Source organism: Punica granatum, chromosome 5 (assembly GCF_007655135.1).
Source record: "Punica granatum isolate Tunisia-2019 chromosome 5, ASM765513v2, whole genome shotgun sequence".
Taxonomy (NCBI): Eukaryota; Viridiplantae; Streptophyta; class Magnoliopsida; order Myrtales; family Lythraceae; genus Punica; species Punica granatum.
Genome location: NC_045131.1, coordinates 2,911,281 through 2,927,921, shown reverse-complemented (window position 1 = coordinate 2,927,921; position 16,641 = coordinate 2,911,281). Strand labels below are relative to the sequence as shown.

The 16,641-nt window shown below is 37.7% G+C and overlaps 1 protein-coding gene across 1 annotated transcript; it reads left to right on the top strand.

Annotated features, from left to right (window-relative positions):
* Positions 1 to 1,671: 1,671 nt before the first annotated feature.
* On the top strand, positions 1,672 to 5,523 carry LOC116207118 (probable purple acid phosphatase 20). The gene is made up of 5 exons (XM_031539979.1): positions 1,672 to 1,976; positions 3,729 to 4,020; positions 4,142 to 4,716; positions 4,833 to 4,921; positions 5,030 to 5,523. Exons 1-5 carry the CDS (start codon positions 1,815 to 1,817, stop codon positions 5,211 to 5,213), a joined length of 1,302 nt encoding a protein of 433 aa, XP_031395839.1. The 5' UTR covers positions 1,672 to 1,814; the 3' UTR covers positions 5,214 to 5,523.
* The last annotated feature ends 11,118 nt before the right edge of the window (positions 5,524 to 16,641 follow it).

Below are 16,641 nucleotides of genomic sequence, written 5' to 3'. Positions count from 1 at the left end.
CCGCGCTTCATAATGAGCAGCAATTGAATGAGCTCTGTTCGCATTTGACAGTGCTCCATGCTCAAAATTTGCGAACGAATGGTTGAGAATTTGGGATTGAGCCCAATGAGAAATTGATGCATTTTCTCCTTCTCCTTGTGGGCCGTGAGTCGAACTCTAGCATCACATGTACAGACCGGTAAATCGAGGTATAAATCCAATTCATCCCAAAGGCTCTTTAATTTCGAATAATATTCTGAAACTAATATTTTCTCTTCTTTGAGCAAACAAATATCAGTCTTAAGCTGATGGATTTTCGCTTCATTACCTTGGGAAAATCGTTCTTTAAGGTCATCCCAAAGGGTCTTTTGCTCTCATCGCCCCTGCTACAGAATTCTGCAACTCTTCGTCCAGGTGATTAAAAATCCATGAGAGAAGCATCGAATTACAAGTCACCCACTGCTCACGGTAAGATTCTCCTTCTGTTGGTTATATCACCTTGCCTTGGATAAAACTGAGTTTGTTCTTAGCTTGAAGCGCCGTTTGCATTGCTTGAGACCAAGTGTTGTAATTCCTGCCATTGAGTTTGCAGGAAATAAGTTGTGTGTCGGGACCGTTAGAGGGAGTGAAGACATAAACGAGTGGTATGCCTCCACTCGAATTACTGTGATCTGTTGATTTCGTCATGATGATGGCTTAGGAAAAAGAAGACCGTGGAAGATAAAAGGAATACGCAGGACAACTCTGAAAGATGAAGAATGACGCTCAACAAGCAACACTGGCGAGTGAAGCTCGGCTATTCTGACCGGCAATGATGATGAGAAGGCTGGCCTCAAGACCACCGCTCTGATACCATATCAAGAATAGAATTGGAGCGGAAGACGATACTTCGTTCTCATTAATTCGATAGATATGTATACATCCAGGTCCAAACAATAAAGGGAAAGTAATATCTATGACTAAACTAGTGACTCCTAAATATGGTAAATTAGGATATGTACATAAATTACAATGGGAAATAAATCTTTCCATAATATTAGGCTCTCTAAGTCTATGGGCATTACAAATTCATCTGGGTTCTTTATTATGGTGATCTCAGATTTTCCTAAACTTTTAGGTAAGGAAAGTAAATTAAGACTCCAAGAAATTGCAATATATGGAAAATATTTAGCTATATTATTTGGGTTTTTGATAAGATAATATCTATTCTATATTATAGTCATGAATTATGTCCAAAAGGCATGCACATAGAATAATAGACTTAGAAGAGACATATAAGAATTAAAGACTCCGAGAAATCGTGGACGAAATGAAACATCACACGTACATGAGAAATGTCCAGAAAGAACTTGACGTGAAGGTTGCCTCACAAACCCAAACCGCATGCTAAAATTTAGAAAATAATCCAGCCAGTCCTTTTAAAGAAAGCAGTCACGAAAACATCAATTTCCTTGTCCATTTGGAAAAATTTTAAATTAACTTTTTCATTATTACACACTATATATTATATATATGCTATATACATATATGCCAGGAGAATATCCGCAGCCACAGGTCAAATCAGTGGTGTGCCACTTGTCCAAATAATCCCACATGGAAGGTTATACATGTTGACGATCCCAATGGTCATTTTTGGAATATATATGTGTGCATCCATTCACAAGAAGCCAATATCTTGTAGAGATTCAATTAGTTCACATGCGTCTCTCGTAATTAATTTCTACCTCTTAGCCCCCCTCCATTTCCTTCATCTTCTTCTCCAGCAACTCTCTCTCTCTCTCTCTCTCTCTCTCTCTCTGTCTATCTCTGTCTCAAGCCCTCCAACTGCGGCCGGTATGTCCATGGCCCCCTCTGGCGGCCACTGCCGGCTTCTGGCTTTGGCAATACTGGCCATGACCGTTGCTACAATGTTTGGGAGCGGTCATTCCTACAACCGGCCAAAAGCACGCCGCACGATCTTTGTCCGCCGCTTATCAAACGACAATTCTCCAGAACAGGTATGATTATTACGCACGTTTTCAATTACATATAATCTTCAGACAATTGCTTTCAAAATTTCACGCTAAACAGGATTAGACGAACGAAACGCTTAACACAATGTAACATAATTGTGATGGATCCATTCGGATCCTTATTCGTCCCGGCTCTCCTTTCGGGTGGTTAGAATTAGCGGGGATATGAATTTCGTGTCTGCCGTGGAAGGAAACGGCTATTATTGCGTTTGGTGCATGCAAATGGTTGGCCAAGCGATTTCAACTGGCCGTGGCCCATTATTGGCATTGCCTTTGGGGCTTAGAAGTTGAAGGGATAATGAAACGTGTGCATGTCGATGGTGTGTGTAAGGGGTCCTCTACGGTATCTCGAAACCGTAACAGCTCTGTCAGTGCCATTGAGTCGCTCCCGTCTCAATATGGCGATACGATGGTCAGCCAGGACGGCGCGGATATCGTACACCAGAAGTATATCGTAAAAGAGATCAAATTTAGGCCTAGGAATCGCAACTTGTGCGGACCAGGGGTAGATGGGAACGGGGTGGGGCCCCTTTTGGATGGCCAAAACAAGGACATGTGAACTCGGTTTTTGCTTCTTACTGACCAGTGTTTACTAAAATGATAGCAGTGTCCTGTCCACTGGCATAGTGGGTCCTTTCTCTTTTCCATTAGGCATTTTAGGTGTAGAATATGCACAAATCTCCTATTCAGTAGTGAGGTGTTAGGTCAACCGATTCATGGTAAAGTGATGATGTCATTAATGATTACGTAGTCGGATACGCCCTTATATATATATATATATATATATATATATATATATATATATATATAGAGTGGATCCACCGCATGGTCGAAGCAATTTTGCTTTCGACTATATCTGTACGGTGGAATTGAAGAGCTTATCAGTGATATCATAGCAAGTCAGCTGAGCTTTGTACGTTTCTCATAATATTAATGGTCCAGCCAGAGGTCATTTGTTGTTACGGGGAATGATGCAATGCCGTGCGTCCTGTAGTGAGTGAGAAGGGAAGGGAGGACTGATCATCAGAATTCAGGATCATGAGAAGCCTCTTTTCTTGACTTTTTTTTTTCCTTATCATTTTTTTAGAGAAAATTTTGGCAAATATTTGGAACATTTTAAAATTTTAAAATTTAATTTACCCAAAAAATGTAAAGGATAATATTGAATAATTTTGACATGTCTACATACACCTAATATTTTAATTGCTATACATGCATATACATGTTGGTAGCAGTGTAACGCTACGAAACAGAAAAAAAAAAAGCATTGATTCCTAATATTCCACGGCTCTATAAGGTAAACCTTTCATGGTTATAGAGGTAAAGATTTGTTGGAGCCACCGCATTTTGCCTTCTCATATATTAATAAAAAAGAAGGGGGGAAAAAAAGGAAGAAAATAATGGGTAATCTTAATTAAAAGGTTGATGAAATCTCATTATCTTAAAATGAAAAGAAAGTTAAGACTGATGATGTAGACGTATAAGGTCTCAATTTAATGTGTAAATTCTTATTTTTCTTATACATATGTCTAAATCAAAAGGGCAAAGAAAACGTGTGTTTAAAAAATTGGCAGGATTAATACTGTTTGATTAAGAATAATTCGTAATAAAATATAATAATAATGTGTGTTATGGACCCATTAAGGCCCATAAGTTTGACTGCTGTGGCTATTGGGTTTGACAAGAAGTCACTTCCCCGTCATATCCTTAAACTTGCTAGTCTTTAATATGTTTCAGGTGCACATATCTGTTGTCGGGGTAGACAAAATGAGGGTGTCATGGATTACAAAAGATGAGGCCCGAGCAACCGTCGAATATGGTACGTCAGCTGGCGTGTATGATAGTTCAGTTACGGGGACTACTTCATCTTATAAGTATGTGCTCTATAAGTCGGGCCAAATTCACGAGGCGGTCATCGGTCCGTTGAAGCCCGATACGGTCTACTACTACCGGTGCAGTTCTGATCCATCGCGGGAGTTCAACTTGAAAACGCCTCCCGCCCAATTCCCCATCAAATTTGCAGTAATTGGTATGTCGTCTTATATATACTTACGACTAACTATCATGTCTTACGCGCATGGCATCTTTCTTGATTCCAACAAGCTTGACTTAGCACACTTTTGATAATTATGGCTCAATAATTATTGTAGGTGACTTTGGACAGACTGATTGGACGAAGTCGACCCTCCAGCACATATCGCGGTCGGACTACGACATGTTGCTACTGCCGGGGGACCTGTCCTACGCGGACTTTTACCAGCCTTTGTGGGACTCTTTTGGGAGACTGGTCGAGCCACTGGCAAGCCAGCGGCCCTGGATGGTGACCCAGGGTAACCATGAGATCGAGAAGATCCCGGTTGTCCACTCCAAGTCCTTCACATCCTACAATGCTAGGTGGCGCATGCCATTCGAGGAGAGTGGGTCCACCAGCAACCTCTACTACTCATTCGATGTAGCCGGAGTCCATGTTATCATGTTAGGTTCGTACACAGATTTCGGGCCAGACTCGGACCAATACCGGTGGCTACAAGAGGATTTGGGAAAGGTGGATAGGGCAAGGACTCCATGGGTTGTGGTGCTGATACATGCTCCGTGGTACAACACTAACACCGCTCATCAAGGTGAGAAGGAGTCGGTGGACATGAAAGCCGCCATGGAAGATCTGCTGTATCAGGCCCGTGTAGACATTGTCTTCGCCGGGCATGTGCACGCATATGAGCGTTTCGTAAGCTCTCTCATTTCTCCCCATATCATCTCTCAACAATATATATCATGGCAAGTATTATTCAAGAAGGTTTGAAACCAAATGATAATTAATGGCTGGCATCGATACTCTTGCAGACTCGAGTTTATGATGGAAAAGCCGATGACTGTGGCCCGGTGCATATCACAATCGGTGATGGTGGCAATCGTGAAGGCCTTGCGACAAAGTATACACAGAATACTTTCTCAAGTCGAAGTACATTGCATTTAATTATGATATTCTTGTGTGGTGATATATTTGAACTGAACACATGATCTCTCCGTCCAACTGATAGGTACAGGGATCCGGCGGAAAATATTTCCATCTTCAGGGAGGCAAGCTTCGGGTATGGTCAGTTCGAGGTTGTGAACGAGACCCATGCACAGTGGACGTGGCATAGGAATGATAACGATGAGTCGGTCGTAGCCGATTCTGTGTGGCTTACTAGTCTCTCATCAAACCCAATCTGTAAACATTAAAAATTGGCTACTGTTAGAAACACATATCTGATTTGTACAGATATTGGTGGGGTTGGGATAAAGATCATATATCTACACATAAGAATTAATGGCCTTATTTCCGCAAAAATAAGTCTGATATGTATTCGACTCATCAGATCAAGCCATGCATATTATAGTCAACATTACAGTAAACAATTATATCACAGTAAACAATAAAAATTGGTCCATAGCAATAAGAGGGAGAGTAGTGATCTTTCCCAAACTCTCAACAATATTCTAATTTTTTTATCATTAAAATATTATTATTTTTATTTGTTTACATTTTCTATATTTATTTTAGGTTTTTATCATATATCTTATATCCGGAAGTCCAATCAGTTATGACGAATCATGTTCGACTCGAATCGGGTCGGTCCACTAAGTGATAAAACTTCTTAAATCGTGAATTTTTTCCATGCACAGTACTCAAATTTGACTCAATAAATAAAATTATTTGTTTATTCACATTTTCTATCATTTTTTTCAAGTTTGTATCATGATATTTGAAAGTCCAATGCCGATTAATCTAGCTCAAGTTGAGTTGGCCTACTAAGTGGTAAAATATTCACATTTTTCATAAATTTTCTCCCCACATAAGGCTCGAGTTCGCATTGCTTACAATAAACAAGTGCCGAAATCATCGGAACCAAGCTACCTTGGTTACACATTTCTAATTTATTCCCTTACGATTCTAAATCCTTCCAAGAAAAAGTTTGTGAAAGAATTTTAAAATAACATATATCGTTTTAAATTGGCGATGAATTTTATTTATCAAGTCATTATTCTAGAGGAGTGAAAGTGCATCATTCTTATTGGGGTACACGTCGAAAAAAAGAATGTGTCTTTAAAAAAAATTAATAAATTAATAAAATTACAAAATACTTTTTTTTTGCTTTTCTCATTGACGTTCAGGCTTTTTTTAATATATGATAGGGTAACTATCCAAAAAAATCACAAAGTTTGTAATAATTATTTGTCCTACCAATTTTTCGTGATTTGACCTGTAAATTCACATAGTTTTCTATTGTTACTCCGTTTACCAATTCATCATTTGGTCCATCAAAAGCGTTGACATGGACAGTAATGGTGCATGTGTGTCAAACGGAAGCTTACGTGGCTTTTAGCCTAAACACCGCCTGGATGAATTTACCATTTTGCCCTCCTTTCTCACTCGTTTATAAGCATAAGCCTAGAGGCGAGATCGGCATTTCATTTTTGGCAGAAATCTAAGAAAAAGAACCCCAATGTGACCTCAATTAGGGCTGGAATATCGCTAAGGAAGGATTACGGCAGAGAGAGTTGCTCCCTCTGTTGTACTATTGAGGTTCGTTTGCATTCAATTGGGGCAATTCCTGGGCTCTTGCATTCGATTGGGGCTTATTGGAGGTGCGATTTCGAGGGTTACTGTCATTGAAAGTGAAAGGGTTTGTGTTGACCAGTAGGTGAAGTGGTTTCGGGCTGGAAAGTGAAGGTTTGATTCCCCTGTCCTGAGGGAAAGGACGATAATAGTAGTCCCCCGTGCTGCTTCAAAGCACAACAGTTGAAGATTTGATTCCCTTGCCCAACCATAGATTGATTTTTTATTTTTCGGGTTGATGTACTGAGAGAGCGAGTTTACTGCAAAGGAGACAAAAGCTTGTTTTGCTATGATTTTTTACTAGTGTGAGGTTGCTTGTACTAATAAGAGGAGAAAAAAGCTTTGGTTTTACTATTATTTTTTTACTGGTGTGGGATTGGTTGTACTGATAATAGGTGACAAAAGCTTTGGTTTGGCCATGATGTTTCATTATTTTACTAACTAATTGCTCCATTAGCTGATTAATAACTTATCATATTCTTAATTATTGTAGGATGTCTTCAGTATTAATCAGAGGTTATATCATGGAGGGAAGATGATGTTTCATCTTGTAACAAGATATGTAGGGGACCGCGTAACGTGCACAAAGGAAAATTTTGATAAAATGTCTTAGGATGAAATGGAGTCCATACTGAGTGATTTAGGATCTGATAAACCAGAGAGAATGTGGTATAGAGAACCAAAGCGTAGTCTTGCTTCTGGGCTTAAAGATGAATTCATATATTAAGACACTAAGGATGGCTGACCATGGGGTTAAACATGGAATAGTAGATGTTTACGTAGAAGCCAAAAAGGTTAGAGAGAATGTGGAAGATGATGATGCCAATGTAGTGCAGGATGATCGTAGCGCTGGTGTGGAGGATGAGCAGCACATTAGTGGCAAGGATTCATATAACTTTGATGTCTCTAAAGAGGACTTTGATTATGAGCCAGAAACTGATGAAGATAGGGATTCAGATAACTCTGATGTGAATAGTGATATTGTTGACGACGATTATTTCTTCATTGCCAAGGATAACGAGCAAACTTACAAGGAGTAGAAAAAAATTAAGAAAGAGCAGCAGAAGAAGAAGAAGAGTGAAAGAGTAATAATAGTTGCAAGGGCAGCATAATGAGGGGGTTCAACAAGTGGGGCAGGGTGCAACTTCTGATAGTGGTGTTAGGGCTTCAAGTGGACATGAAAGGGACATTGATTACTCAAATGATGATGTCCTCACACCTAACAATGAAGAAGAGGATGAAGGGGAAGGGAGGCATAGGAGAGATAGGAGAAAAACATATAACCCTTATAGAACAGGTTCATCAAACCCATGGTCTGAATCCCATATTTAAACATGCAGTACAAGATTTTGCCATTGTTGCTGGGTATAATATTAGATGGAGGAGGACTGGTGGTGACAGGTGTGTGGCCTTATGTGGTTTTGGATGTAATTAGAAGATTGGTGCTAGTTGGACTCAAAAAAGGGATGCTTTTGCAGTTGACCTATACTATAATGAGCACACATGTGCTAGAGCTTCTAGGCACAGACAAGCCTCATATAAGTGGCTTGCTAAGCACTACTTGGAGAAATTTAGTGAAAATACAGATTGGGGTGTTATGGAGATGCTGACAAATCTTGATCACCAGTTTGCCATCAAGGTTAGCAGAAACACTTAAAGTTAGGAGACTTGCAAGGCGAATGATTATAGGTACTCAAGGTTAGCACTACAACATGATTCCATCATACAGGGAAGAGTTAAATGGGGTGGACAAGAATAGTTGCTTTGATCTTTTAGTTGAGACAAGTCCAAACGTAGAAGCTATTTTTAAGAGGTTCTACGTGGGTTTAAAGAGCTGAGAATGTGTTTCAACGTGATTGTAAACCTGTAATTAGTCTTGATGGGTGTTTCCTGAAGACACATATGGGTGGGCAGCTCTTGAGTGCCATTCGTTGTGATGGGAACAATCAGATGTTCCCTATCGCATGGGCTATAGTAGAGGGAAAAAATCAGGATTCTTGGACTTGGTTTCTTAAAAGGTTGGCTGCAGAATTAGGAATTACAGAAGGGTTTGGGGTTACAATCATAAGTGACCAACAAAAGGTAATGAGAATGTTACTTATATGTTATTTACAGTTGTTACATACTAACTGATATATGTGGTTATGTATATCGTGGTTTGTTAACTCTTTCATGTTATTTTCTTCTTGTAGGGAATTGAGAATGCTGTGAAAGCTACGATACCTCGAGTTGAGCATCGTAACTGTAGTAGACACATCTATACCAACTAGAAGAAGAAGCATAATGGGTATGCAATGAAGAGTCTATTTTGGAGGGCTGTCAAGAGTATCACAGAGGCAGACTTTAGGGACTGCTTGGATGAGATGAGGGCAATCTCACTAGCAGCTGCTCAAGATTTCACAAATGTGGGTGTTGAGAAGTTTTGCAGTCTCTACATAAATGTTGTGCCATCATGCGAGGTTGTAGATAACAACATGTCCAAGTGTTTCAACGGATACATATCAAAGGCAAGGACAAAGCCTTTAATTGAAATGTTGGAGGGGATAAGGACTCTACGTGCAAAGTATTGCAGAGGAGAGAGAAAATGCTTGCTTCCATTGATAATCTATGCCCAAGGATTAGGAAGAAGTTGGAAGAGAACAAGTTCACAAGCAGGTTATGCAAACCAACGCATGCTGGACAACGCAGGTTTGTGATTACTTTCTTAATCTTGTATGAATTCCTTTAATTACTTTTAGCATCTGGACAACCCATGCTCGACAAAATTTTCCTTTCTTTTTGTGTTGTTTTGACAGGTTCCAAGTGGTGCATGGCATGAACAAGTTTGTTGTGGATGTCGAGACTAAGACCTATGGGTGCAGGATGTGACAGCTTGCTGGGATCCCCTGCCCCCATGCAGCGTCCAACCTCTATTACTTGGGAAAGAACCTCAAGATTATGTGGACAGTTATTTGAAGAAAAGCACTTACTTACTGGCATATGAAGGATCAATTGAACCATTAAATGGGCAAAGAATGTGGCTAAAGGTGAATGCAGAACCAATATTGCCACCAAAGATATTGAAGAAAGGAAGGCAAAAAAAGGCTAGGAACGAGGATAAATCTGAGAAAGACAAAAATCCAAATGTTCATTCAAGGAAAGGTGGTACAGTGAGGTGCAACATATATGGGCAGTGTGACCATAATAAAAGGAAGTGCCCAAACAAGGGAAAAGAGTCAACTTCAACTTCTGCAAGTGAAGTGGTACAGTGAACTCTCATTTATCTTTTAGGTACTTATTTGATTTTTGGGTTTTAATTGATATTATATTGTTACAGGTTAAGCGAAATAGAGGGAGGCCTGAAAGGACAACAAAGCACCATAATAGAGGGAGCAATTCTCTCTGTCGTAATCCTTCCTTCTGATATTCCAGCCCTAATTAAGGTCAAATTGGGATTTTTATTCTCAGATTTCATATTGTCATATGAAATGTCGATCTCGCCCGTGGGCTTATGCTTGCAAACGACTGAGAAATGAGGGCAAAATGGTGTATACATCCGGGCGGTGTTTGGGTTGAAAGCCAAGTAAGTTTTTGTTTGCCACACACGCACCATTATTGTCCACATTAGCGCTTTTGACAGATCAAATGACGAATTGTTAGACGGAGTAACGACATAAAACTATGTGAATATACAAGCCAAATCGCGAAAAATTAGTATAACAAATAATTCTTACAAACTTTATGATTTTTTTGGGATAATACCCCTATATTATATTTCACATGGTTTGTATAACACTTTTTTGTCAATTTAATAAGTCATAACCTATCATAATGACTTTCTTTTTGTAAGATATAAGGTAAATTATTTTCCATTTTTCAATATCCTAATTAATATCATTAATCAAAGCAATTAAATGACATAAAAAAAATGAGTTTGTATATATTATAAATGTAGAATTTGGAGTAAGCATAAAAATACATTAACTTTTACTTCTCGTTATAATAGTTCATTCTACTACTATATTTACCTTGTAAGAAGTCTGAAAATTAATAGTTCATTCTACTACTATATATTGATGTTATTGTTTATATTGAGTATTGCATAACTTACGATTATGATCATGATAAAAAAAAAAAAAGTTCTAGTCCCACCGCATCGCGCTTGCATTTTGCCCTAGTACATATGAAGTCATAATCTACCAAGAATGGGTTGGTTCCAAATGATTCTGAATGGTTAATTTAATTATATGTGAATGAAGAAATTTGATTTTGGAGGACCTTATCCCCTTAATGGGCCTATCCAATTTAGACTTTGATTAGTCAGAATTCATTAGATTTTCGAATATCAAGCAGCTCACACTAAAATATATATATATATATATATATATAAAAAGCTAAATTATACTTTATATATCATGGCCATCTCGTATAAAAGGGACATGGGCAAATGCTACTTTGCTACTTCCTAGGTTCGAGTTTAGCTCAAAGGGGCAAACTTCTTGGGGGACCAAATCAACAAATTTTTGTGGCCTATAGGCTTCAAGACAGGCGTGCATTGTCTCTTTATATGATTTTGCAAGACCACTCGTGCGCCCTCCCGCTATCATGACCATAACCTGCTTTTCCCACATATATAAAATTAGGAAATATATATCACTGAATAATTCTCCTTGGACAATGAAGCATTAGCACCTTTTTTATATGTGGAATTTGCACATTCAATGTAATATGATGGTGAGAAGTTAATTTTGTCGAATACACGATAGCCAGTCTCGCACATTGTTATTGAATTACAATATGTATAATTTTGGTTTAAATGATCGTAACAACTAAACAAGGGAAATATCGATTTTTCTATACTTGAAAGGAGGAGACATATGAATCTAATGAAAACTTCGAACCTCAAGGATTCCGGATAAGCGATTAGTGCTATCCCGATGCAATATATGCTCCTCTGGGAGGGGAAAAGAGAATTTATATTTCTTTTGGAGATGTTAACGAAAAAGAAGAACTAATAAATAGGAATTTGAGTTGGGCCCAAACTCCATGTAAATGTGAACAATGGGCCCATGGGAGGGCCTTTTTGATGGTTGTGGTCCCCACGAAATCACGAACTCTAAAAAGAGTTGAAATAATAAAGCCTATGGGCTCACGTGGAGGGCTCAATGCACTTAACCCGCAAAAGGAAAGGAAAAAGAGAGAGAGAGAGAGAGAGAGAGATAAAAAAAAATACATATATATATATATATATAATAACAACAACAAGAAATGGTGAGGGTGGAAAAAGAAATAAATAAAAATAGCATCATTATACATGCATGGAAGGGGGTTGTAATCATGGGAAATGATTGAAATGACCTCAGAAAGGTCGACCGACGTTGATCATTAAATTTCCCTTTGGATGATGAGGTCACGAGATACATTATGATGGGGGCAATTTAAACCCGAATCCATGGAAAGAATATTTAATCACATGTTTGGTTTTTTCAGATTCGGATCATTCCCGTCCTTCGGGTCAGCAAACGTTCGATATCTCCTTTAAACCACGCTATAACTACGGATATATAATTTTAGCCATATAGAATTATATATTAGACAAAAAGAACTTCACGGGACCCCAATGACCGTTCTTCGGACACGATACGTTACCATACGTATCGTTAGTGATATGTCATATAATCAGTTTAAATATTCGGATAATTCATTTTATGGCAATAAAGTTTACTCTATTATTCATATATTATCTGAATTTATTATAATAAAGTTTATAAGATATTTTATGAATGTTTAATTTTTAAAAAGTTAAGAATATGAGTGACGGAGCATGTCGGTATGAATATCTTTAAACTGTTCACAATCATAGGAGACTTAACTAGACATTATCTCTCCAGATAAATCGTCTCCTATGTCTATATCTATGATTAGTATAAAGATGCTAATGAAGATAGAGTAGTGAGTCTCATACTATCTGACAATGATTGTCAGGCAGACACGTGGCTATTTATGTGATAAGTGGATCAAACGTGACGTGCAGATGTTGTTCATATGGTATCTTTACTGTTATCAATGAATATTATCTAGACGGTACTATTGTATGTAATCTTTAGACATGAGAGGACACAACTACCTCATATATAAGTGATTAAAATTTGCTACTATTTATATGCTTGTGCTCTGCATGAGTATTTGACATGTGTGGTCCTAATTAGTTATATATAGAGACAAGTGACCGATCAAGATGGGATTTACTACCCTGAGTAAGTAGGGAAACGATCCTATAGCTATGCTTTCAATTCTCAATCAAGTAGTCATGGGCCAAGGCAGATAAGTTTAGACAAGAAAGATTTTCTGTTTTAAGTAATATCGATCTAAGAATGGAAACAAAATAATTCACATGATCGGCTATAGAGTTTGACATTCACAATGACTTTGGCTAGATCGGGATTCTACAGTAAAGGGACATGCATGCATATGATGTATAGTCATTGAGTCATCAAAGTGTATTAATTGTATATTCGTCACTGTTGGGATTGTCATGATATACTGCTAGGTGTCATTCATGATCTTTGAGAGCAGAATGACATTTTGAGAATTGTGCTTTTAGTTCCGGAAATGGTTTCCGATAATGTCAAAGAGCTGATGTTATAATCCCATTGCCTCTCAGTGATGAACCTATTAAGTTACATACAATAGGACATGTGAAAGCCAAGGTCGAATTGATTCTAATTAAGATAGTTAATTGGAAATAGATTATTAGATACAACTTGCAATATGGTTGCAGGGGTGTTGGCACATCCCGAAGTCGATACCGATTCATGGGTGAGTTCCTCATGAGGAAATACGAGAGTGTCCTTATTTGAAAATTTTCCTAAAATAGAATATATATAAGTGGAGTCTATTGTCAAGGATATCATGTTCTTTTATTTGTATGGCTTGTGAGGTAAATTATTAGATAACTTAAACTACGAGGACTTAATGGTGATTAGAAAATGAGGAAATTACGCCATATATCCTATAGTTTCACCAAATTCTCAAATCTATCATATATTTTAAAAAGCATCCAAAATAGCCCATGGTTTACATTTGGTTCTAAATCTATCTCGGCGTTAATTCTTCGGTCAACATGTAACGGCCGTGCTGACATGCCACGTTTGAAGATTAACGGCACCTACGTGGCGCATTAGTGGGGCAATATTTGCCACGCTGAAAATTTTTTCGGGATAGATTTGAAAAAAAAAACTATGGGATAGTGATTGAGAATTCGGTGAAACCATAGGATATATGGCGTAATAACTCATTTATTTAAATTCAGTAATAAATAGTTATTAATTATTTATAACAAAAAAAAATCAAAAGATGGCGGTGAATGTGAAGTTTTAAAGGAGAAAACTCCTTGGCTAGTCGGACATTCCACGTTGACGACTTATAAACATTTCTCGACGCCACTTAAGTGTTCGTCTCGTTGTTTCGCCTCGTGACTGTATTAAGAAACTTCTAGTCAGATTAATTCTCAATTGGTTAGTACTGGATTGTCCTAGAGATTATGTCATATCAGATGTGTGGTTTGTTATCTTCTTTTGTTAATGAGGGATGATCATTCAACCATCTATGTTGGTGCGGTCATTTTCTTTGTTGGTAGTCGAGTGGCTGACCTCATGGTCGACAGTCTAGTGTTTGTGTCCGTTGATGCTCTTGTCGATTATGCAATGTAAATTAGGTTTGCTATTAATAAAATATTCACCAAAAAAAGATGGTGAAGGGAATTATGGCAAAAAGAAAAAACGGTGAACTGAATTATATCTATATATTTTCATTCATTTTACTATTCATATTTGGTAAAATTACAAAAATAAATAAATAAGTAAGAAAAAAAAAGTAAGATGGGCTTTGCATTTGAGATGAAAGAACTTTCCTTTCTTTTTGTATTTGTCATAGGAAATGAAAGATAAGTACCGTAAAAAAATGATTTTCCTTTCCCTTTTTTTTCTCATCTTTGTATAAGTAATAATTTTCCTTCCTATCATATTCTGCGATGTGCTCTCACTATTTTCATATCAAATTATTATTAAAGGTTATTACACCATATATCATATGGTTTCACTGAATTCTCAATCATTATCTCATAGTTTTTATTTTTATTTTCAAATCTATCTCGAAAAAATTTTCAGGGTGGCAAGTATGACCCCACTAACGTTTCACATATGTGCCGTTAATCTTTAAACGTGTTATGTCAGCATGGTTGTTACATGTTAATAGAAGAATTAACATCGGGATAAATTTGAAACCAAATGTAAACCATAGGCTATTTTGGGTAATTTCTAAAACATATGATACATTTGAGAATCCGGTAAAATCATAAGATAGTAATTTCCTCTTAGAAAATTAATGAAGATTAATTATTATTTAGTCATTAGGATTATGTTAAGACTCTATATATAGATATAATCATCATGCATAACAAGTTGATTGAAGATCAATCGAGCAAGCCGTCGAGCGAGAGAGAGAGCCGGCCGGTCCTAGTGCAAACCCTAGGCCGCTGTCGACCACCACGAGCTGAGGCAAGCCGTGGCCAACCAAGGCCAACCCTCGCCCCGTTCCTTGCTTCTTGACTGCCCTAACTCCCTCCTCTTGTCCGTGAAGCTCCGTATTGTCTTGGTGACCGTAGACGGGAGTTCCTAGGCTCATGTGGAGGAATTCCTTGGTGAGTAATCGTTCGTGTGGACGAACTAGAGGTAGAGCAATTGAACGGCTTGTTGCAAACCAAGCGATTTAAAAGAGTAAGATAAAGGTAAACATTTTGATCGATTTTCTTGTTATCTAATTTCATATAAGTTTGGACTAGATCATTTTATCTCACGGTTTAAGTTGATGAGATCAAACCAAAGTTTTAAAATCAAGAAACTTTTTTGTATTAGGTAAAAAAAGAAGAAGTTACGTTTGGATGGAGGAGGAAATTGCAATGATCTCTTCCTTCTGCGTGTTTCTCTTCTCTAGCTTTTGCATCATGATGGCATCTATTAGCATGTAGATGATGATGATGATGGACGATGATGATGATGTATATGTATCTCTATACGAGTCATCCATATCTCTTGAGCTCTGATATTCATTTATTACCCCCCCAACCCAACTTAAAAATAATTTAAATCTAATTTTGCCTTAAATAGAAAAACAAAAAAAAAATGTGAAAATTAGGTTGAAAACGGGCCAGAAGGGATAAGTGAGGGGGGCGGGAAGACAGTCAAGAGACCATAATACATTTACAGAGGATGTCATGATTGAGATCTCAGAGCAAATTTATAACCCCCTAGTGAAGAGCCACGCCATGCTCTTAAATTAGCCCATGGCTTCCGTTGACTTGGTCATGATTTGAATTGTGAAGGGAAGAGTGATGGGTTGGATTTGTACAAACTTCCCCCCACTTTGATTGATGCATGTAGATATGTTTAGACGGCCATCAAATCATGCAAAATCTTTGATTTCCAATTACAAAGTTGACTTGAAGTGCCAAAGAGATGAGATGACATATTAAATATGTGTCAGTATCAAGATCGATTCATCACTAAACAGTGATAATATTGTAGTAATTTTATCAAATAATTGTTCGGTAATTTTATGAGGACATCTCTTTAGTGTTTGTCATGGTATATGCGACAGTATGAGGATCGATTCACTTCTAAACACTAGGATGCAATGATTTTGTCCGGCGATTTCCCTTCTTTTATTAACCTTGTTCAATAAACTTTGCTAGGATTGAGACACCGGCTGCCCCTTCAATCATCGTTGTTGTACGGCATATGCTGACATGACACGATTATAAAAGAAATAAGTATCAGTTAATAGTAGTGTAAGTTAAAATTTTAACGCATAAAATGGAACAGTGAGTATTGCATGTTAAGAAATAAATTAGTCTCAATTACGTGACGACTAAAGGGGGTCCAATTTGGGATTCGCACTCATATATAATCATAACAATTGTATAAGGTACATCATAATCCACGAGAGCATTAGACCCTTTTAGACATACGCACACCATAAATAATGTTCCACGTTAAGGTACTCATAACCCAT

Coding starts and splice junctions, on each gene's coding strand:
- LOC116207118 (XM_031539979.1), top strand. CDS start 1,815: ATGTCCATGGCCCCCTCTGGCGGCCACTGCCGGCTTCTGGCTTTGGCA. Junction 1,977..3,728: donor ACGACAATTCTCCAGAACAG/GTATGATTATTA, acceptor AATATGTTTCAG/GTGCACATATCTGTTGTCGG. Junction 4,922..5,029: donor CGTGAAGGCCTTGCGACAAA/GTATACACAGAA, acceptor TCCAACTGATAG/GTACAGGGATCCGGCGGAAA.